The 24,067-nt window shown below is 37.2% G+C and overlaps 1 protein-coding gene across 1 annotated transcript in view; it reads left to right on the top strand.

Moving 5' to 3' along the window:
- The window catches only part of PTPRD (protein tyrosine phosphatase receptor type D), a 284,383-nt gene that overhangs the window by 249,059 nt on the left and 11,257 nt on the right, over positions 1–24,067 (top strand). Inside the window, exons 30-33 of the mRNA XM_074165861.1 lie at positions 19,973–20,258; positions 20,739–20,917; positions 22,125–22,251; positions 23,235–23,360. Coding sequence (XP_074021962.1) covers positions 19,973–20,258; positions 20,739–20,917; positions 22,125–22,251; positions 23,235–23,360 — 718 coding nt within the window. The remainder of the gene's footprint in view (positions 1–19,972; positions 20,259–20,738; positions 20,918–22,124; positions 22,252–23,234; positions 23,361–24,067) is intronic.

Here is a 24,067-nt window from a genome sequence, read left to right as displayed (position 1 = left end):
GAAAGGCAAAGACTGTTTAGAAAACATCAGAAAACATGGAAGACAGGCATTTAAAGTTTATTGAAACACCAGGGTTAAGAATGTGGAATAAATATAAATATTAATACAAATCTATTTATACAGTTTTCTGAGTATTTCCTGAATGGAACCAAATCTTTTTGTACTTGTATTTACAGGATCTTAAACCATTTTGAATATTACATAGAATTATAGAATGCCTCAGCTATGATTTCATCAGCTTCATCCATATAGAGCATGCCTCCAAAGGTGATCAGCAGTAAAGATGTCATGCTCTAAATCAAAACCAAAATTAATAGAAGAAATGAATCCTCCCACTCTGGGAAGGTTGTTAAGTTAGAATAATTACCTAAATTCTCTCAATGCAAAAATAGACGAATTAAATTCATTGTTAAGAGTCATACAGCAAGCAATTGGAAAAGATGAAATAACATACAGAGCTAATTATCACTCAGTGGTACTGATGAACTGCAAGGTCATTATTTTCTCTTTGTCATTGGTTATGCATACAAATTTCAGTGGAAGTGATGGGCAGCTTAGGTAGTATGACTTGATGCTTTTTGAGAGACTTTTTTTTCCCAATTTCCTATTAATTTATTTACGTATATGCTACAATGTGCATATCCTGGTAGTAAATTTATTGAAGCTCTTTGCCTTATGTATACCTTCTTGAGACATTAAGATTTTAGGCATTTCATACAACCTATCCTCTAGAAAGCACACTCTCAAATATTCTAGTATTTTAGCAATCCCACTTCCAACATTTTTTCTATGAGCAGAAGAACTAATGAAACAAGATTTCTAGCAAATTTACAAATTTATGTGTCTTTATTTAAAAATTTTACATGGCTGGGCACATAAGTGTTGTGGACAGTCCAAAATTCATTCATGTACTCCTTCACTCATCAGTGTTAATGTGATAACTATCTAGCTGATAGACCAACAAGAATAAGTTGCTAAGTCTTTCTTACAATCGTAATGTTAATGTGGGTGTCTCTTTTCAGGCCTATTGTAGCAACAATATAATTTGAGATTTGTATTACGATATAATTTTGAACTTGACATTATTAAATTGGTAAAGAGAGTCAGAAAAGGAACAACGACAGAGCATCAGCACAATGTTTTTGGGCTGAAAGATATGTCTTTATTCAGCAACATGAAAAACTTTCACATTTAGTTTGAAATTAAAGTACTGGATGTGCCTAAACATTTCATTTCAAGCCTATAAAAATTATCACTTTGTGTTGAAACAGAAAAAGTAAGCAAGCTTTGCATGTTACCTATTTTTTCTTAGAATCTACTTTCAGATTTTTCTTTCCTCTCTTCTGTGCTGGTCACTTAGTAAATTTCTCCATTCCACTGTATTCTGTGCTTCTTTTCCTCAGTCATTTTAATTTTTTTCATATTTTTTTCTCTCCAGTGTCCTGTCTCCTCTTTATTCTGTGGACTCCTCTAATTATATGCTACTTCTGTCCCTCAATTCCACTGTTTTCCCAAACTTATTCAACTGGATTTTATCACATTGGTGAACCATTTCAATGGGAAATGTGTTCCTACAAGTCTTAGTATTTTCCCTGAAGAAAGATCGTCATTCGAATGGTAGTGTTCTCCTGCCAATTTCTGTCATCCATCGCCTTTCACTGCCTTCTAATAGTCAGTCTTTTCCACTGAGATATTTTGTCCTTGGCAAACATCTCGCTTTTAATTTCTTCATTTGCTGGCCCCTAGTCTGCCTCTGCAGCCTTTTAAAAACTCCTCTTTTCCTTGTTCTGTATCTTATCTGTCACTGTCTCCCATTTTGTGTTGAGGACTTCCTAAGTCCCTTTTCATTAAAGGTCATGTACTACCATCATCCAGATATTAAAAGTATTTCAGACTTTCTCCACTAGAGCAAAACAATATAATATAAGACCGTATCTTGTATTCTTTGCCTATGGTAGACAGTGCTTTTCCAAGTTATCCCACTGAAGAAGTAATCTGCGTTTACTCCCCAGTAGGAACATGGGATACATAGTGGGGAGTGGAAGACATCTGAGACAGCACTGATACCTTCTTTTATGTTTCTTTCAGTACCTAACAAACTGTCAGAGCTCAGGAAATCATAATAATGATATGTTATAGAAGTATAAATAAAAGTGGTTTTACCTTTCAGAATATGTTTGGTAAAAAGAAAGAGTAGGTATGAAGAAGCTGTGGAAGCATTTTTCTGCAAAGCTTTTAGCCCATAAAAAAATGAAAAGAAAAACTAGCAGGCAACTAAGTACAAGGAAAAGCTATTTGTCTATAATATTTCTGTGAAATTAGCTCAGAGTTCCTTACTGCTCAAAAGCTGAGCTACTGTTCACTTTTGATTCAGGTCAATGCCCAGTAAAAGCATCAGGAGCGTGCCTGGATGAGGAATAAATAAAAGAGCCAGCTATCTGCATTTTGATCCTTGGAGAATACCTCCCTATTTATTTTGTATTTATAAGTAGGTATTGTAAGTGAAGTGTTTAGCCCAAACTTTTTGTTGCTGCATTCTCCACATCTGCCTTAATATTGACCAACAGATGTCTTTCAGTCCACTTCATGTTAAGAGCTTAAGAGGGTTTTCCAATTTGCTTGGTGGTTTTGGGATATGGCTATATATTCCACAGAGAATCAAGGTAGTTGGAGATCCAGTTCACGAGTGTGGCCCCAGACCAGTTTGTATAAAAGCTTTAGTAGCTGATAAGCTAGTTTGATATCCTGTTGCTAGGAAATGGTTATTGAGTGTATGAAGAATTTATTTAATAACTTACACTGTGCTCAGTGGGAAAAAGTCTGAGGTGAAAACAAGTGACAACTGAAGATCCCACCATATAAACATTTGAATGCGTTCTATTCACATAACACTGACCAGAAAAAAATAATTCCATAGTCTTAACTGGTGAAATCAACAGTGAATATAATATCTTACCATTAAAAATTACTAGACCTTATAAGACATGTTCTGATAAATGCATATCAAACAAATTCAAGTGGAAGCCTTCATAACAAATTTTGTGTGATGATAGCAAAGAAAAATACAAAATTATGTTATCAGAATTTACAGTATCATTAGTCATTATTTGTTATCAATGTCCATGCAACAGATGTCATTGACACATTGACACATGTACTTTTGATAACAGCTTGGTTGCCTGTGCAGTATTGAATTTAAATCTAATACAGAAGTCAAAAACATGATGAGAAATGTCATACGTACATTCTACCAGTCAGAGCACTTGTGCAGAAAAGTTGGCAGATTTTTAAACTGAAAAGATAATTAGAATATAATTAAAGGTATGTTATTTTTAAGGTGAAAACATAGATCATTGCTGAAAGGATTGTGAAGCACCAAAGATAACATAAAGGCCTAACCTAAATGCAGATTGTTTTAATTTATGTAATCAGATGTTTCTGTAGGACTACCTGTATGAAAAAGGTGTAGTGGTAATAACACGAATGAATAATGCCATTGCACTCTTTTTCCAAGAAAAAAAAAATCTATCCTTTTCCATCTATACGCAGCACGAAAGACAGGTTAGCAAAACCCAAATCAAGGTAAAGTTAAATTTAGAATTGTATTTGTTATGAACAAATTTGTTCTGTGATTCTCGCTTGAGTTGCATTCTCCCAAAGGCAGCTAAATCAAAGGTTAAACTGGATGCAAGAAAAAATAATAACACAAAAGAAATTCAGCAGTCTGATCCTGTTTGTAGATACTTTTCATAATATTTAGTCAAATCTTGACTTGGCTTATTTAGAATAACTTGTCTGAAGATTTTACTGTGGTGGTTTAAATACTTGATGCAGGTAGCTGCTTTTTCATTTACAGTCTGTTACATTTTAAGACTGTATCCTCTCAGTCCCTTTGTTCAGAAGTTGAGTAATATCACAATCCAACTGGTGTCTCTGCATGAGTTGCCCTAATTTGCAGAGTTGATACAGAAAAAAAGGTTTCTTTAATGAACAAATGCAATCTTAAGCCCTGGGATTCTGCATTGGTGAGGCTGTAACATGTGGTCTAATGATAGTGTGGAAAGCACACGTTTTTGTTTGAAGTTGGATTAGTGCAGGCAAACAGGTGCTAATCAGATCACAGTAAAATAGCACTGAAGGGTGTTTGGAGCTTTATGCCACTATGTTTTCAAAACATCACAGAAACTTTAGTAGTTGGTTCAGTAACACTACATGCAAGCTTAACATATAAGTGCAATACTTTATGTTTGAATCTCTCTTTTTAGTACCAGCACCAAGGGGCACATCTTTAAGATACTTTGTGAAGTTTTGGCAGGTACTGTTGATGGTGCTATTGCAAACAGAAAAACTTGGATGTTTGGAAGAATGTGACTGTTTTAAGTAAATCCATGTCTGAGCACACTAACATAACCAGTTAGCACAGTAAAAACAAGTTAATTTTCAAAAAAAATAACAGAACACAATGTGATCTTGTATTTCTTAAAGTAGAATACATACCTAATTTTTGTTCAATGTTTCAGAATAAAAAACAAAATTTAAAAAAAAATAGATAGATAGATATATGTAAGGCAATGATTTTCCAGTGGATTGTTTTACTTCACTTCTACATCTTTGGAACCTCCCTTCTGCTTTTGCCACATGCCTCACAAGTTCTCATTTTCTAATCCTGGCAGCAAGTAGGTTGCAGGTGACTTCCTATCCTTCTTCACAGTGGGGGGGAAAAATCCCTCTAGTACATATTCAGAAGTCTCTTGAAGGAGATTGAAAAATACTAAGAGCTTCCTCAACCCTTCCCTCTCCCAACCCTAAGAACAACTCAGCATCTCTCCTGAGTTCCCTGGACAGCTGAAAGCTCTGGAGAGGAAAAGATAGTAAAAGCATTTTAGTATGACAAATATTTTAATATCACAAATATTCTAAACTTTCTCTGCTTTACCCACGTCTTTATCCAGCAGCTACTGGTTGCTACTACATATTAGACTCTGCTGGGCATAATCTATATATGAAAACACTGGAACACTGTTTCCTCTCCAGCTGTTAGCTGTATGTCACCATATATCTCCTTAAGACAATTTTTTTCTCAAAATTTTCGTTCACAAATAAAAAGCAAAGGGAGAGGGATAAGGCTGTTAGATTCTCTTCTTAAAACAATGCATGGTTGGTGACCCTGTTTAGGATGTTTATTTCCTCTTAATATGAAAACACAGCAGTGAGTAAATGTCTCTGGTTTTGCATTGTATTCCATTTGTATTGATAGTCTCAGTCATTCTGACTATACTGTCAGAGTAACTGACTGGGAGTCACTTAATTTCTACACATACCTTCCTTCTTGGGAGTTATTTCATTTCTACATGGACCTTATACAAAATACACCAAGACTTGTAGAGTTTGATACCTTGAGAGTTTGATCTCTGTTTATTGGAATTGTAGAATCTACTGGAAAATGAGAAAGAGTCTAGAAGGAAGGTTGATAAATGCTAGCTGACAGAAAAAAAGACTGATGTCCCACCAGCGCACTGATTGAGGGGTCATTGGTATAGCAAGACACTACTTGATAATCACTAGTGTAATGAGTGGCATCACGGAGGGACAGGCATTGGGACTTGCCTTCATATTCTCACCATAAAAACTTTCAAGGTTGTGAAAATTTATATTCCAAAAGCTTCACAGTTGAAGACTGACTGTTTTATGCTGAACATACAAGAGTTTTCACCTAATTACTGTGCTATGTTCATGAAATTATACAGGCAAAAATCAGAGTCTCCGTCTGCATGCTGATAGAACAAGTGATGAAGGGGTAATACTGGAATATTTTTTTTCTGTATCAAATTTGACTGTCATTAGTTAGGATCATCTTGATTGCAATACTGCCAGTTACCTTCCCCAGCTGCTTACTTTTTAACTTGAAAGCGACATGGGTCTTATTATCTTAGATCTCTAATTTGTTTCCTTAAATTTAGGTGCTCACATATGAAAACCTGGAAGTATGAATATGACAAGGATTAGCATATAGTAGTTAATGTGGCAGTGTGCAGGGTCCTTAAAGATTGGCTAGTGTACCTTGATATTTTTAGTTTGAGTAGGAAAATACTATGCTATGTTATCTGGAAATCCTTGATGAGGTATCAAACACCAGCAAACTGATGCTGATCCACTTTCAGGTTTTGTCTTTAGAAATCAGTTCTGCACAGCAAACCAGCCTTTCCTAAAACCTGAACTGAAGCTGCTATATGTATGGTATAGGCTTCCATTGTTCATAAGCACAAAAACTCAGTAACTATCACTGGAGTCATTATTAAAATTCAAAAGCAAACAAGTAACAAATAATAGCAGTATTTCTTCATGAAGGTTCAAATAATGGAAAATCCCTACTTGTGGTCTTTTTTATTAAATCAGCCCTATGTGTGTAAAGCCATCTTTGGTTGGCACTTAGCCTGTGGTTCAGTGGATTATAGCCCCACTGCTGTGACTCAGGGCTGGATTATCTTTTGAAATCCTAAAAAGCTGCTATGACTGCATAGGGCAAGATTTTTTTTCTGGTAGAAGTCAGAAATCTGTAAAATTAACATGGTAATGTTATTACTAGATAGAATCAATGGTCCCTCTAGGCCAGCATCCTGTCTCTGACAGTGGCAAATGTCAGAACTTTCAGGAGAAAGTATAGAACTTCAGTGTCAACAATATTTCAGTCAAGTTTCCTCCCCAGCAGCAAGCTGCTAGTGGGTAGCTTAACCCTACTTCATGAGTATTTCAATTCTTTTCCCCCATTATTCCTTTAGCTACCTAAAGAAATGGATGAATACTTTATTGTTCATATTCATGATTGTACAAGCAACAAAATGAGACAGCCTTTCACTTTTTTCCTCGTCAAAGTATTATTCTCTGACAAGTAGTTTCACACATTATTTTAGATGATACCTATTTACTGTTATTTTAAACATGTGTCTCTTCATTTTAATAAATGGTTTTGGGTAAAGGGAGTGAAAAAAACCATTCTTTTAGACTATTTCTTGTTTTACATGTCTACAACTTTCCCTTGTGTTCACCCATCATAGCAAACTAGGACAGCAAAATATCCTAACCTGCTTCAGTACTTGTCATACGGAGGGAGATGGCAGAGAATCTTCACATCCGTAGTCTTTTTGCTGGCTGTCTCTGCTGTCTCACTTGTGATGTACTCTTTTTTTGTAGTCTTAGTAACAGTAACTATTCCCCAGGCTTTTTTTTTTTTTTTTTTAATAAGAGGTAAGGCAGCAAAAATAATTCCAGAATTATGTCTTTTTTTTTTTTTTTCTTGCTAAGTTGTCCAGTGAAGGTATTGAGGCCAGGCTTGGATTTGGCCAACAAATAGTGCCTGTTGAGCAGGTCTCCTGGAGACTGATGACTTTTCACTCAGTGAAATAACCTGCCCATTATTAAAATGTAATAATTTTCTGTAAGATTTTTTTAACAGAAGCAATGCCTTTTCCATGTGTTATCTCAAATTACAAACATGTTGGTGCTGATAATTATTTCCATATATATATTATCATGTCCTACAAGGCCTGTAATTTCCTTTGACCTAAGCTGTAGTTTGATACATTATTTGATCTGCGCTCTTAGTGAGTCATTTTATCCATATGTATTTAGTTAATTGGTTATTTTTCTCCCCGCCCATGTTTATATATAATATACTCTACAAAGGAAAAAGAAATCTGACTGCTTGCAGCTGAGTCTAGTAAAAGAGCAATTAGGTTCTATCAGAGCCAGCAGCTGTCCGTAATGAATTCTGAATTAAAATTATGAGTGAAGAAAAGAATCCAGCCATCTGCAGGAAATGTGAAAATATTTTTATAACCCAATAGCTGAATTCTGGAAAGGGATATCTCTGAGATTTCCCAGCTGTACCTACAGTAAATTCCAGAATATCCATGGACACACAGTATACTGGAACACATTGCATCAACTTGGCTACCCAGCATGTTTGGCTAACTTCGAACAGGCTGTATTTTTATCTAAAGTAATCAGCACGAAAGCCTCTTTAAATCATCTCCCTGTGTCTCTAGAAGTAAAATGCAGCTTCAAAAATAGTCCTGTTATCTGTTAGTGGAGGCTTTCCAATCAGTATTCTGCCCTGAATATTAATCTTTCTTTGTTTTTCATACTTTTACAGATTTATTTCAGGGTCTCATCATTTGTTATCATCTTTTGTCGATGACTGCTGTTCCAAGTGAATCCTGCATTGTGGTGCCTTTTTTCTTTTTCACCTAAATTTTAAAAATAGGTTTAATTGTTGAAAAATTATCATAATACTATCCAAGATACTTTCAAAGTTCTACACCAAAACCCCCATGATTTTCATAATAGCTTGTCCACAGTATTTGCTACTAAGGTTCAAAAATCCTGCAAAAAACAGAGAGATTAGTGTCCAACCTCTAAATGACAAATTGTGATTAAGAAATGTGAAATGCTTAGTGGTATTAACCTCTCACAACCTGATGTTCTACTACATTATGTAGAAGTCATGCTTGTATAAAAACTGCTGAGGGTAAAGAAATGAAACATCAGAAATAGTATCAGTAATCAAGATCTTCAGGTGTCAGTGGAGTATTGTCAGAGATATTGAAAATGGTGTTTATTCTTTTCACCTCTAGGTCTGAGAAAACAGAGGTCTAGCAAGAGCCTTGATATGAGTTCATCAAAGAAGATTGATAGATTATGTTTTTTCTGTTTTCTGCTATGTAACATCTCACTGCATTATTACTGTATTGCAACCATTTTAGTTTAGACCAAATCTAAAGTGGCAAAATCATGTTTGTCTCATCCTCTGAATGTATCCTCTGGATATATCAGTTTTCCACAGAAAAGGAAGAGACATCTTGAAGTGGAGATCCAAAACACTAGGTCTGCTACTAAAGTCCCATCAGCTTCAAGCTTAAGGGCTAATTTCTAGTAGTTTCAAAGTTTTCAAAGGGGGGGGGGGGGGGGGGGGAGAAAAAAAGAAAAAGGATTTATATGGAGTCCAGTTCATTTAGGGCTTTGAACTGGTTGAACTGTGATTGGTGCAGAAAAAAAAAAGCCAATGAGAACTAGATGTGAAGGGGGGAGGGAGGTGATAACATCAGGCCCGTCCTTGAGGCTCCTGAGGCAAAAGGAGTCTGGGAAACACAGATAAAGCACCACAAAGGAAGGCCACCTGAAGAGCGACACAAATGAAATGGAGCCATTCCAGCTAGTAAGTCAGCCCCATTGGGCGCCCAGCTGAAGTGCCTTTACACAAATGCACGCAGCATGGGGAACAAGCAAGAGGAGTTAGAGACGTACGCACGCCTCCAGGGCTACAATCTTATTGGCATTACTGAGACATGGTGGGATGGCTCTTATGACTGGAGTGTTGGAATGGAGGGTTACAGCCTCTTCAGGAAGGACAGGCTGGGCAGACGGGGTGGGGGTGTTCCCTCTATGTCAATGACCAGCTGGAGTGTGTGGAGCTCCACCTGGGGATGGATGATGACCGGACAGAGAGTTTATGGATCAGGATTAAAGGGAGAACAGGGGCAAGTGATGTTACCGTAGGGGTCTGCTACAGACCACCAGATCAGAGTGACAGGGAGGATGGGGCCCTCTATAGGCAGATAGAAGCAGCATCACGCTCGCACACCCTGGTCCTCATGGGGGACTTCAACCACCCCGCTATCTGTTGGAAGGACAACACAGCAGGGCACGTGAAATCCAGGAAGTTCTTGGAATGCGTTGATGATAATTTTCTTCAAATGATCGAGGAGCCAACGAGGAGAGGAGCCATGCTGGACCTTGTCCTTACCAACAAGGAGGGACTGGAGGGGGATGTCAAGTTCAAGGGTAGCCTCAGCTGCAGTGACCACGAAATGGTAGAATTCAAGGTTCATAGGAAAGTGAGGAGGGTGTGCAGCAAGCTTGCTACCCTGAACTTCAGAAGAGCAGACTTTGGTCTCCTGAGAGATCTGATTGGCAGGGTAGCGTGGGAGAAAGAACTGGAGGGGAGAGGGGCCCAAGAAAGCTGGTTGGCATTCAAGGATCACCTCCTCCAAGCTCAGGAGAGGTGCATCCCGAAAAAGAAGAAGTCAGGCAAAATAGCCAGCAGGCCTGTGTGGATGAACAAGGAACTGCTGGACAAGCTCAAGACCAAAAAAGAGGCCTATAGAAGGTGGAAGCAGGGATGGGTAAAATGGGCAGAATATAAAGAAACTGTCCAAGTGGCCAGGAACCAGATCAGGCAAGCGAAAGCCCAGGCAGAACTAAATCTAGCCAGGGACATCAAAAACAATAAGATAAACTTCTATAGACATGTCAGGGATAAACACAAGACTAGGGAAGTTGTGGGCCCTCTCCAGAAGCAAACGGGAGACCTGGCCTCCCAGGATATGGATAAGGCTGAGCTACTGAACAACTTTTTTGCCTCTGTCTTCACCGGCAAGGGCTCTAACCACGCTGCCCAAGTCACGGAAGGCAAAAACACGGGCTCTGCAAATGAAGAACTGCCCACAGTATGAGAAGATCAGGTTCGAGACCTCTTAAGGAACCTGAAGGTGCATAAGTCCATGGGACCTGATGAAATCTACCCACGGGTCCTGAGGGAGCTGGCGGACAAAGTTGCTAAGCCACTTTCCATCATATTTGAGAAATCCTGGTAATCTGGCAAAGTTCCTGCTGACTGGAAAAAGGGGAACATAACCCCAATATTCAAAAAAGGAAAACAGGAAGACCCAGTGAGCTATAGGCCAGTCAGCCTCACCTCTGTGCCTGGCAAGATCATGGAGCAGATCCTCCTGGAATCTCTGCTAAGGCACATGGAAAATAAAGAGGTGATTGGAGACAGCCAGCATGGCTTCACCAAGGGCAAATCGTGCCTGACAAATTTGGTGGCCTTTTACAATACTGCCACAGGCTTGGTGGACAAGGGCAGAGCAACAGACGTCATCTACCTGGACTTATGCAAAGCATTTGACACTGTCCTGCACAACATCCTGGTCTCAAAATTGGAAAGTCATGGGTTTGATGGATGGACCACTCGGTGGATCAGGAACTGGCTGGATGGCTGCACTCAAAGGGTTGTGGTCAATGGTTCAATGTCCAATTGGCGGCCAGTGACGAGTGGAGTTCCTCAGGGGTCAGTACTGGGACCAGTGCTGTTCAACATCTTTGTCGGAGACATGGACAGTGGGATAGAGTGTACCCTCAGCAAGTTTGCCAACGACACAAAGCTCGGTCACGCGGTCAACACGCTGGAGGGAAGGGACGCCATCCAGAGGGACATGGACAAGCTTGAGAGCTGGGCTCATGCAAACCTCATGAAGTTCAACCAAGCAAAGTGCAGGGTCCTGCACCTGGGACGTGGCAATCCCAGGCACAAATACAGGTTGGGCAGAGAATGGCTGGAGAGCAGCCCTGAGGAGAAGGACTTGGGGGTGTTGGTGGATAAGAAGCTCAACATGAGCCGGCAGTGCGCGCTGGCAGCCCAGAAAGCCAACCGCATCCTGGGCTGCATCAAGAGAAGTGTGGCCAGCAGGTTGCGGGAGGTGATTCTATCCCCCTACTCTGCGCTCGTGAGACCCCACCTGGAATACTGTGTCCAGCTTTGGAGTCATCAACACAGGAAGGACATGGACCTGTTGGAACGGGTCCAGCGGAGTGCCACGAAGATGATCAGAGGGCTGGAGCACCTCTCCTATGAAGACAGGCTGAGAGAGCTGTGGTTGTTCAGCCTGGAGAAGAGAAGGCTCCGGGAGACCTCATAGCAGCCTTCCAATATCTGAAGGGAGCCTACAGGAGAGCCAGAGAGGGACTCTTTGTCAGGAGATGTAGTGACAGGACAAGGGATAATGGTTTTAAATTGGAAGAGGGGAGATTTAGATTAGATATTAGGAGGAAAGTCTTTACTGTGAGGGTGGTGAAGCACTGGAACAGGTTGCCCAGGGAAGTTGTGGATGCCTCATCCCTGGAAGTGTTCAAGGCCTGGCTGGATGGGGCTTTGAGCAACCTGCTCTAGTGGAGGTGTCCCTGCCCCCATGGCAGGGGGGTTGGAACTCGATGATTTTTAAGGTCCCTTCCAACTCTAACCGTTCTATGATTCTATAACTGAGGAGACCTGGTGCTGTTTTCTTTTTTGCATTGCGCTTACCAAATGAAATCTGTGTCCAGATAATAATCTGGGACATCATCTCTGTTCCGTCAGTCTAAAACCCAAATGGCTATGAAAACAGGGTTCCTGCGGGCAGTCAGTGTTAAGAAAAAGAAACAATTGTTGACCACAGTAAGTGTACAAACACGTAGAATTATTGAGGGGCCCAGAAAGACTCTGAAACTAGGAAACACCTTAGTGTTCAACAAGTACTTTCAAGGTCATCCTGTTATCCAGTACTGCAGAACAAATTTCATCCCACCTTCTTTAATTTATTTTCAGATAGCATGGGTTCACCTTCCTCTTTCACACATAGATAGGGTAATAGCTCTTCTACATGTTCCACATGAAAATGTAATCAAAGTACAGAAATATGCAAAAGTACAAAACAAATCCTCAATAATGTTCCACCGAATACAAAACAGGTTGAAATGCAAAGAAAGCAATGAGTAGTTAGCAGCAAGCAGCATAATTTCTGGTTGTTGACTTCTTTGCTGTACTGTAATCTTTACTTCTATTTATTGGTGATAGATAGGATCACAGTGTACTTCCTGTTATAGATTACCCAGAGTATCAGTTTCTGTATTTACTACAGCTGTTCATGCATAGATCTATCTTTAATTGAAGGTAACGAGTCACAGTAAGATGTGTTTTTAAAATTAACCTCAAAATGCATTCTGTTTCTAAACTGTATTTCACTAAACTCTTTTTTAGTAAATTTTAGATCTTTCTTTATTGGAATGCATAATGACAAGAATGCTTTGTGAATGCATTGTACAGTACAAAGTACAAATACACACTGAATCTCAACAAATCTCACAGAGAAGATATATTTAGGATAGTTACTCTGATGCTAAATACAGAATGCAGTACACTGAGTATGTGAGATTGTATTAGAGGAGGAGGAAAATAAGGAGTATATCTGAGAAATGGATTAATTTTGAAATAAAATATTACAGTAAATCTTTGTGCACAGATAAAACAGTACAGAGAAATAGTTTATTCCAATTTCTTGTCTTTATATATCTGAGTAGTTGAAGAAATCAGGTGATTTATAGTAAGGCGTATATATAAAAATCCTCTATGAAAGGTAGCATTATGGCATGTATTGCAATATAAAATCAACAACCAACTCTGAAGGGAAACCGAGATAAGAAAAATAAATGGTATGAAAAAGGGTCAATGAACTTTTCAGTTGACATATTATGTAATTTCTGCTATATTCCATCTCACAAGCAGAACAATAAGAGATTTTTTTTTTCACCAACAATTAATGATTTTGGGAAAGAAAGAGGCAGAAGTACTCTGTGATATTCTGTCCCTTTTAAGGAAGAAAAAGCAAGGATAAGAAATAGTACTGTCCCTTTTCAATGGCATAGTTCCTAAAAGTGTCAGGTACCCAAAGGCAGAAGTGTTGATTCAAAGGAAGAGGTCTAGTTGATCTGATTAACAGATGGGGGGCATGGAATGCTTGTGCTTTCTTTTAGTATGTGGGACCATGAGACCAATTCTAGACAGCGTGTTTAAGCTTCTCTCCCAGGACATGTCTAGAATGTTATTTTCTAAGAGTGCCTACCCAGCAAGGTCTAATAAAAGGATTTCTGTAGGACAAGTTGTGTCTATAACTTGTTGGTTAATAACCCTTAATGGATCCTTTCCTCTGTGAAATTCTTTTTTGCATCCATGGTATTCTGCAAAAATGAGTTTTACAATTTAATTATGTACTACATGAAAAACTACTTCCTGTTTGTTTTAAATTCTCTGTCTCATCATTTCATTTCAGGATCCTATTTCTTCTGTTACAAGCAAAAAGGAATAGTCATTTTCATTTTCATTACATCCTCCACATAACACTAGTTTTATGCCCTTCTTTCATATCTCCCTTTCTCTTGAGTCTTCTCTGCTCCAAATTGAGTTATCTAGTTTGAGTAACCTCCCCTTCATACATTGTCATCCTCTTTGACATGTTTCTTCAACATTATGATTTCTCTACCATTCTTGAGATGGACCACACTGCTTGTCCTGGAGGCAAATGCAAGGGCAGCCCTTTGGGTTGCAAAAAGGCCTCAGAATGTCATTCATGGAAAAATTTACAGAAACCTTCAGTAAACAAGGGATTCAAAGGGTGGTGCATGAATGAATGAGTGTGAGAGTGAATAAAGATATCACACAAAATCCTTCCAATCCTACAGAAACCTCCTAAATCTAACTCCAGTGCAAACAGGTATCTTCAGGTAAATGGCGGTCACATTTTAAAAGTATGCTCAGACGTTATCTGTGACTGTAATATCTGTGGTATCAGATGTTATTTTCCTTTACTCCATTACTGTACTGAACTAGCTATACATGTTACTTCCATAGTGCAACATGGTACATCTTCTTCCACTGCTAACACGTAAATTATTTCTAATACTTGTGAGCTATCAGTTAGTGGAGTTGCTCTTTACGTTATGCACTTTTACTACTACATTCCTGTATTGCTTTGAACGTATATAGGAGTTCTTCTGCATTTCTGTAAAGTGCTGGCTCATGACAGACCTGAATTTAAAGTCTAGTGAGAGGATTTGAACTGCAGTAATGAAATGTCCTTGTTAGAAGTGTCTCTTAAAATATTTTTCTTTTGTTTAGTTGAATGTTACTAATGCTATGTTTTTATCCTGCATGGAAAACTCAGCTGTAAAAATTATTTTAATAAACTTACTCCCTGTTATTCCCTCTATCTCTTTGAGAAATTTAATGGAGTTCTGATTTTGTATGTTTTAATGTTCAATTAAAAAAAAATATCAGAAAACGAGATTTCACTACGAGTACATAATATTTGAGAGTTTGTTTGGTTTTGTTCATGATACAGTCCGATAAGACAGCTTCTTCTACCTTATCTCTCCAGAGCTAAATTTAGGATTACATGAAGAACATATTTTCTTTCTGAACATTATTACACTTCTGCAATTGCATATTACAAAAAATTGACTTAAATCTGGGACAGTTGTTTTGAAGAATTTATGGTAATGGTAGAATTCTGATAATGTAGAGACTGAAAGGAAAATCTTCATAAAGCTCAATAAAGGAAGAAAGACCTAAGGCTGACTTTTGATTTGTGGCCCTCCTATGCTTTTGCCTGCTATCTATGAAAACTCTGGGAGCTCTTGACTGAGCTTTATGTACTCGTAGTGAAATCTCGTTTTCTGATATTTTTTTTCCTCTTGTTCATTTTAAGAAGCTTTTTGTGAATTTGGTGACAAATATGGTTGCATCCATGCATAGCATAGAGATTAAGAAAATGCAGTGGCTAAAGTCTTTTGTTTGGTGAAGCATTACACCTAAAAAATATGTCGTATACCATATTTGATTGCTGGCATCCAACCATAACCACAGTGAGAAGAGAAGAAAGTCATTGAGCACTTGCAGATCAATTATCAAAGGTCTCTTATAAGCCTGTATAGGAATTCTTGAAGCAGTCCAGTATCTCTTCTAAATTGAAATTTAAGTTTATGTCTTTGCACAAGGTCTTTTTGCTATTTCACTCAGATGTATCCCTTCAAAAGGATATTCAATGATTTTTTGCTGCTTCTTTGATAGAGGGGTGATTTTCAACTATGTTCTAATTTCCTAACAGGAAAAGGAAAAAATAATCTAACTATTGCCCTTGTCAGGACTACTACAAGGATTGTAGGATTGGAGTCTAATTAATCATATGAAGTTTCTCAGTAAAATTCAGGCATTTTTATATGTTTGCCATATCACGAGCAATTTTATCTACTTTCAGTTCATAAATGCAAGCTTCATTCAATCTGAAACTGTAATATTCAATAAAATTCTCCCCTGATATGAGTCAAAGATGTCCTAAATGATTTTTGGTCCATATTTTACTGTCTTTGCTTCCAATTAAATGATCTGTGAATACTGGCAATTACACTGCATTCCTTTGCCAAATCACTGAAGTATCAGTAAAGGATCATCGTTTAAACAGCTACAAATTAATCACAAAAGCCAACCTTTAACACATCCATACAGTGATTTTAATGTGAAATGTCCCTCTTATGCCTCTTAATTTTTCTTTTTGTGAATTGCAGCTGTATTGCATCACAGGACATTAAACATGTTTCAGCTCTTGGGACTGAGTCAGACGTGTTTTTAGAAATTAAAAACAAATGTTGTAATACGATAAATGATAATATTTGAAGCAATAACACTTTCTTATAGGTATGCCTATTTAATAGATTGCTTAGGTTTTAAAAGTAACAGTATCTTTTCAATAGCTGAAGTGATGGAATATTTTTTTAAACTCTAACTTTGACAGTAATACCAAAAGATGCAAACCAAAAGGGCAAGAAATTCAACAAGTGTAGAATTAATTTGTGAAATTATTCTCATTAGCTGAATTATGATCTTTAGAAGAAATTAGATAGGATTTTTTTTTTGATGTTCCAGTGGCATATTAGTGAATATTCAAACTGCATGGCTTCCCAGCAGTGTATTGGTACCATATTAAGAAGTCGGTATGAACACAGAAGAGAAGGAGAAGCAAGGGATAAAGATAGGATAGTTTCTTTTGCTTGTATAGGAAGCTATTGGATTTTGGAGTTAGAAGGTATCTGGGGGCAAAGAGGAAGGAAGGTAAAATATTCATAGCATTGGTTTCATTTTTACCTGGAAACGAATATGGGTAGTCTGGTGGACGCATGGCTCATTTATAATTGGCAGAAGTGGAATGTCCTGGATATGTTAAGGTACAGAAATATCTTGCTGGATAAAATGGGTGAATAAATTTAGCCCCTCTAGCCTTACCACTAAAATATTGTTGCATAGTAATGTGCTTTGATTTGGTGTCACGATCTTCACAACCTCTGCATAAACCTGTAAACTAGCAAATATCTTGTGTGGTACAGTATGCTAATAACTATTCCTCTTTGAGTTTTCTCATGGGAAAAGTATATAAATGGTAATAGAAGACATGAAGAGAAGAAATGAAAACTGCTTGTTCGAGCTGAAAGTGCAAGCTTTTATCTGGGTTGGAATTTTGCAGTTGTGGTCTGTAGGTACCAGTGAACCTTTTAATGTTTGATCTGAAAAATGACATATCCAGTTATAAACATGGTGCTGGAACATTAATTCATTAATACATGATAGGAAAGAGAACCATATTCTAAGCTTCTGAGAGCATCTGCACTGTCAAACCCTCTTATTTCTCACTTTGTCAGCAGTTGTTAGGCTAATAAAACCTGAATGCAAAGAGGAAGCATTTAAGGAATGGTTTAAAACTTTTTATAAACCAGTCTGACATACAAATGTGTGCTACTTGTAGTGATTTCTTTGCAATCAAAAAAAAAAGAAAAGGCAATAATGAGACAATTTTTTTAGTTCTCCATCACTACTGACCAATGTTAAGGTCACTAAGGTTTCCTGGAATGCAAAGCTTATATTATACAAGGTAAATGAACTCCCATTTAGCTAGGATAGCCATCATTTCATTTGTCTGTATATTTTCTTTCTCTACAACTCCCATTGATCAATAGCATTGATTGGTAAGTTTTCTTAAGCTCAGTATATTGATTAATTCTTGTCAGAGTGGCATCTAAGAAAGTTGGGATTGATGCTGTTCGGTCTGTTAGCAGAAGTCCTCAGGTGCTTGAAGGGGATCTGCTTCTGGGAAGAGTAACTGGTGACAAGAACACATGATTAACAATATATAAATATGCAATCTTAGAAACAAACTTACCTCGTGTGAGTTTAAAACATCTTTCTGCTCTGTACTTCTTTCTGATTTGGTTGTAAGTAAATGCAGTTTGCTGGTAACTGGCAAAGATTCTTAAAGCATCATCTGAGAAATAAAGGCTTACCCTTCATTATTGATTTCAGGATGGACTTATGATAATATCTCATGAAAATATAGAATTGTGAGAAGATCTTGGTTTTTATATAACTGTCCTCTAGAAGCTGGGTTGTAATTTTTATTTCTTTCTACCTCTTCTCAAACAATGGCAGTTTATTTTGTTCTTAAATATCCTTAACCTAGATCATGTCAGTGTCTTGAGGGTTTATGAACTGTTTGTTGCTTACTATACTACCTACTGCATTTCATTTCACTAACTGAAAACAGTTAAGCATTTAGAAGGCCAGAAACTATCATTCATTGTCACAGACAAGATGTGATCCCAGATATAAAAATTATACAAAAACCCCATATACATAATACTTGTGCTTTATATAGCTCTAGGTATGCAAATAGTTGAAACAAAACTTCATCAGGTACAGTCATAATACATGGCTGTAAAAAGAAAGTCATCCATCTGAAGATTTGATTGAGTACAGCTGATGTCCAAACATCTCCATAAAATAATTCCTTTAGAGATTTTAGGAAATAGGGCTTCATTTGGCACACAAGTTGCATATTCAGACCTTCTGTATATTTTCTGGTCTTCTGTATTCTATAGTCTTTGTCATATTCCTTCTGCATTATTCCTATTCAGTTATGCCAAATCTGTAATAAAAGATCACGTATGACTAACAGTAATCACATCAAGGTGAGAACTGTAAGACTCCTTTTCCTCTTCTGATTGCATGACATTGTCTTAAGGAGTTAGTAAAGGTAGTCCATTCGTGTGACACACAACAGCTTTAAGACAGGGAGGGAATGACTGAAAATCCTTGAAAGTCTGGCATATTTTGACAGCAGCTATCATAAAAATAAACTGCTGTTAAGTAGGCCTATTACTGAGACAGGTTTAATTCTCTTAGGTCCAACTGAATATTTCATGATCAAGGTTTATTCCTGTGCCAAGGTCACAGCTGACCCATGTCTTCTACCCTGAAGTTGCACCAATGAGAGGAAAGCAACTCTCTAGATCAGAGTTGTTCCTGATGATTCCCTTACTGTGCAGAGCTAAGAAGTAGTAGTTTCTTTGGCCTCAAGAGGGTTGATGTGACTTCACTTCAGCTCCTGCCTAAAACCAACAACTTACTTCACTCAGAATATGTGAGGAAGCACTAACTTTGCCTCTGCCTGAAAAATATTACTCACCCAGTCTGGACATTAATTCAATGCTGTAATTTCGGGCTTTAAGCATATTTTAGTCCTTTTGTAATCTGTCCCTTGAAATAATGTGATGATGGAGCATCCTGGTCCAGGATCTGGCCATTCCAGATGTTTCTTACATTTTCCTAGAAATGGAAGGCAGACATTGAAGTGAGCAGATGGGGATTTCCCCAGCCTACACCTATCACTTCTAATTAGGCATGTCTCTGCATTGCAAAGAATAACAGTATGTATGTCCAGGCTAAGTGAAAGAGCAAAGGACAGAAAAACTGTGTTAATAGGAGCCGCATTGACACAGTTAGGAGAGGAATAGACCGTTTACCTCCACAGCATGATAGAAATATGTAAGACTTATTTTCTGTAACATTATTGTTTGTCAATAAATTAACCTGTGGAAACAGAATAACAACAACAGCGTTTAATGAGTTAGAAATCATGCTACAAATAAAGCTTGAATTCTTAGAGGATTCATCATCTCCAGTAATTTCCATTTTTAAGAACATATATTTCTAGAGCATGTTGCAATATGTTTTATTTCTATTACAGTCAAGTCTGAAACTGCAAGATGCAAAGATCTCATATAAAAGCATTCCACGTTCTCAATTGCTTTTAATGGGTGTTAAAGGAGTTTACTCATTTCAGGGCACCAACCTCTTTCATAAAAACTGATGTTCGAATTCAGAAAAATGTGCTCTTCAAATCAGTGTTATGAAACTTTAAAACTTGAATGCCATAAAAGTAAGCACAATGCTTGAAATAGTCCTTCATGTTTTCTTTCCTATGTTCATTTTTTTTAGTGCTGGAGTCGGCAGGACTGGCTGTTTCATTGTGATAGATGCCATGTTAGAGAGAATAAAGCATGAAAAGACTGTAGATATTTATGGCCACGTAACTCTAATGAGAGCGCAGAGGAATTACATGGTTCAAACTGAGGACCAATACATCTTTATCCACGATGCACTGCTGGAAGCGGTGACGTGTGGAAATACCGAAGTGCCAGCCAGAAACCTGTATGCATATATCCAGAAGCTGACACAGATAGAAACAGGCGAGAATGTCACAGGAATGGAACTGGAATTTAAGGTACTTGGATTTTATGTTGTGGAAAACCAAAACCAAATGGTGTAACACTTAATGCTGCTCTGATCTCCATCCGTTGTTTCTAGTAATCAAAAGATAAGACATTGGCAGGCTAAAATTTTAAATCAGGAAGGCAATCCTTTGAAAAATGTGCAATTCTGTCTTCAATTAATGATCAGACAAGAACCATTCAGTGATGGTGGTTTAAGCCTGCTGTTCCTTTATTGCTTCAATAGCTTGAAATATGTATTTGTGTAACTGTTTAATACTCAAATTTGTCCATATACATTAATGGAGCAGACATTAAACTTTTATACGATATTAGAAGAAGCTTTACAAATATTCAGGTAATGCAATAGAATATGGAAAAGTAAGCATCCGAAATGGAAATTATTCGTTAATGGATAATGAGCAGAGATCATAAAATCTGACAGCGTCCTTTGTTTTTGTTATACCTGCTCTTAATTATTTTATTTTCAACAGCGTCTTGCTAGCTCTAAGGCTCACACTTCAAGATTCATCAGTGCCAATCTTCCATGTAATAAATTCAAAAATCGCCTTGTCAATATTATGCCATATGAGTCTACAAGGGTATGCTTGCAGCCAATCCGAGGAGTAGAAGGCTCTGATTATATTAATGCCAGTTTCATTGATGGATACAGGTACTAATGTTAATGTGTTGTCATGTAGACTGTTTTAAAAGTTTACAAGATTATTTATGTAATTATATTGAAAATAACAAAATTTAGTATTGAAATTTCATATTGTTTATTATCTGTGCATGCCATGTTTGATTGGGTGGTTCTTTAAATATTAATAAAAGGTTTAGATTTTCATCCATGCAATACAGGAAAATTCTGTAAATGACATAGAGTCTTAAACATTTTATTTTTACCTACCTTTAAACCATTGAGTATGTTTTACATGCTGAAAGTTACTGAGCTTTTAAGCACATTCATGATTCACAACTATTCTGCTTAAAAGCTACATAGAAATAACATAAAGGAGATATACTCTTTGTGTCAAGGTGATAAGCTATGATCTTGGAACATAGATTAAGACTATATCTAGCCGGCAAAAGCATTTTATACATAAACAGTTGTGTAGCCCACCAGCATCTTTATGACAATAAGGGGCAATACGCTCTCAGCTGACTTAAGCAGCTGGTAGAAAAAGGCATGAAGGACAAGTGGTATAGTTTTCCTAAGGCAGTTTAGCTGTACCTGAGTATCTGTATCCACAGAGATCATTTTCTGAGCCTCTGCTCATAATTGGAAACAACCTCTATCTCCACTGTTACCCAAAAAAAGTGTTTCTGTTGATTGAAAGGAGCAAGAGCAACATGAATTGGTCATCATCTTATAAAGCTGCTGATCCAGAAGCTTTTAACAGCTTGCTGGTATCTTCCACTAGTAGGATATTTGGGTCTGGAAATGCAATGCACTCCATTCCTGAATTTTCTTCCTGCCTTACTTGTGCTGAAGGCATCAGACTGTTGAAAAGGAGTTAATAAAGAAACTGCTTGATTCTATAATTCCTAAACTTAATAGATTGTTAGACAGTTATTTCTACAAAATGAACCACCAAAACTGTTTCTTAAGTGCTTTTTACAGCACACAAAATTGAGCTATTAGTTGCATTAAAATTTAAATAATAATGATTAAGACACACATCATAATATTAACAGTCATTTCCCTCTCAAAGTTCTAAAAATAAAAAGCCATAGTTTGATTAAACAATCATAATAAGTTTTTAATGTGCTTATTAATAATAGTATATAATTTTTCCTCTCGATACTGTTTACTTAAAGAAAATTTGAATCAATTCACCTTTTTAGTAAAATATTTTCTTAATTTACTTTTTTTATAGACAACAAAAAGCTTACATAGCTACACAGGGTCCTTTAGCAGAGACAACTGAAGACTTCTGGAGAATGCTCTGGGAGCACAATTCTACAATTGTGGTCATGCTCACTAAGCTACGAGAAATGGGCAGAGTAAGTACTGCTGTAATATTCCTTTACTAAAATGTTTGTTATAATCATTTTTTATTAAAATATTTCATTGTTATAGGAAAGTCTAAAGATAAAGGTCAGGATTTGGGTTCCTTCTACTTTTGTAATATCAGTGGCATAGTTATTCGCCATGTGTAAGGTTTTCCAATCTGTAGGTGTGTTGCAATTGACAAGTTAGACATGGCATTTTGTTGTGGGAACACTGAGATTCAGCAACTGAGTTTGCCTGTTGACCTTCTGAAGCATGTATAGAGAGCATTGCTGTCTATTCAAAAATGAAAATTTCTCATTTGGAAACACCATTATTAATCTTTTAACAACATTAACAAAAAAGTGCAGTAATTTTGAGATCTCAGTGTCTTCTGTGTGTTCATAGTGCTGAACTTTAAAGTTTCAGCACCCAGTTTGCATCCTAAACTCATTCAAGTGCTGCTTTGTGAAATGGATAGAATGAAGCAGTTTACTATTTGGGCAGGATTACATCAAGATAAAACTGGTATGTGATAAGTGAAATCTGAGTCAGCCCATGTATCTGGGGAATAGAGATGATTCAAGATATGGTTAGTGGATGCAGAAGTAGATTCTGGACTGAGACCAGGGGGACTTGCTTCAACAGGGAAGAAGAAAGAAAACTGAAAGTGGCCTCAAGATTTAAATTGCATTCTGTGTTGAAAATTAAGCTCAGGATAGCTCTTGTCACTGATAAATAATAGAACTGAGCAGAAGTTTAAGCGAGTTCAGACATACAATGGCCAGAGAGAACTCCTTTGCAATGCAATATTGAAGGTCATTTTTTATTCTAGGTATGGAACTTCGTATTCACAGCAAGACAAACAGTTCTTTTTCCTGTCACTAATGGCACTTTCCATGAGCATTACACTTATCTGAGTGAAAATGGTTTTATACCATTTTATGGTAGTGGTCTTGAGTAATCGGAAATGTATTTTGCTTTGTTTTTTTTGTAGGAAAAATGCCACCAGTACTGGCCTGCAGAGCGCTCAGCCAGATATCAGTATTTTGTGGTAGATCCGATGGCAGAGTACAACATGCCACAGTATATTCTGAGGGAATTCAAGGTTACAGATGCAAGGGTAAGTTAACATAGCATTACACTAGTACACATAAGTTTAAAAGAAAATACAAATTTCTTTCTTTTCCTCTTTTTTTTTTTTTTAAATTTTTTATTATTATTAGAAAAACACTAGGGGTGTAATTTCTACAAGCAGTAAACACAAAATAGACAAAGTTATTATTAGAGGAATGGGATCTGTGTGTAAGAACCATTTACTTCATTCAGATCTAATATCTGGGCAGCACAACTTTGTAAAGTTCTGAATAACTATTTGTGCCACAAAACATTGTTATGTTTTATCACCTAAAAATGGATTATTTGAGGACCATTCCCCCTTTTTTCCTCATTTCCCCCTTGATCATTTTTGGGGGCAATTTTTATCACTTACAGCTGTAAATATGTTTTTTCTGCCACTCTTTAGGCTGAGGGAGCATGAAAGTTAATACATTGAGCTTTAAAAACTGCAAAGCAAATAGCATTCATAAGAAAAGCTTTACAAGCTTTGCACATTATAATTTAATTTTTCACATAGCATATTTTCAGGACTCCTACATATCTGCAGAGTAGATACATGCAGCTGTAACCCTAGCATCCTCATTTTCATAATGCATTTCTTATCTGAATTTCAGTCCAAAACTGAGCACTGATATAAGATCAAATGTACATAAACTTTAAATATATATGTGGCATTTCTCAGACTTTTGACTTCTAGCATTTTAGTCTGCA

This window comes from Numenius arquata, chromosome Z (genome assembly GCF_964106895.1).
Source record: "Numenius arquata chromosome Z, bNumArq3.hap1.1, whole genome shotgun sequence".
Taxonomy (NCBI): domain Eukaryota; kingdom Metazoa; phylum Chordata; class Aves; order Charadriiformes; family Scolopacidae; genus Numenius; species Numenius arquata.
The sequence above is the reverse complement of the archived record's forward strand: the minus strand, read 5'-3'. Positions and strand labels throughout refer to the sequence as shown.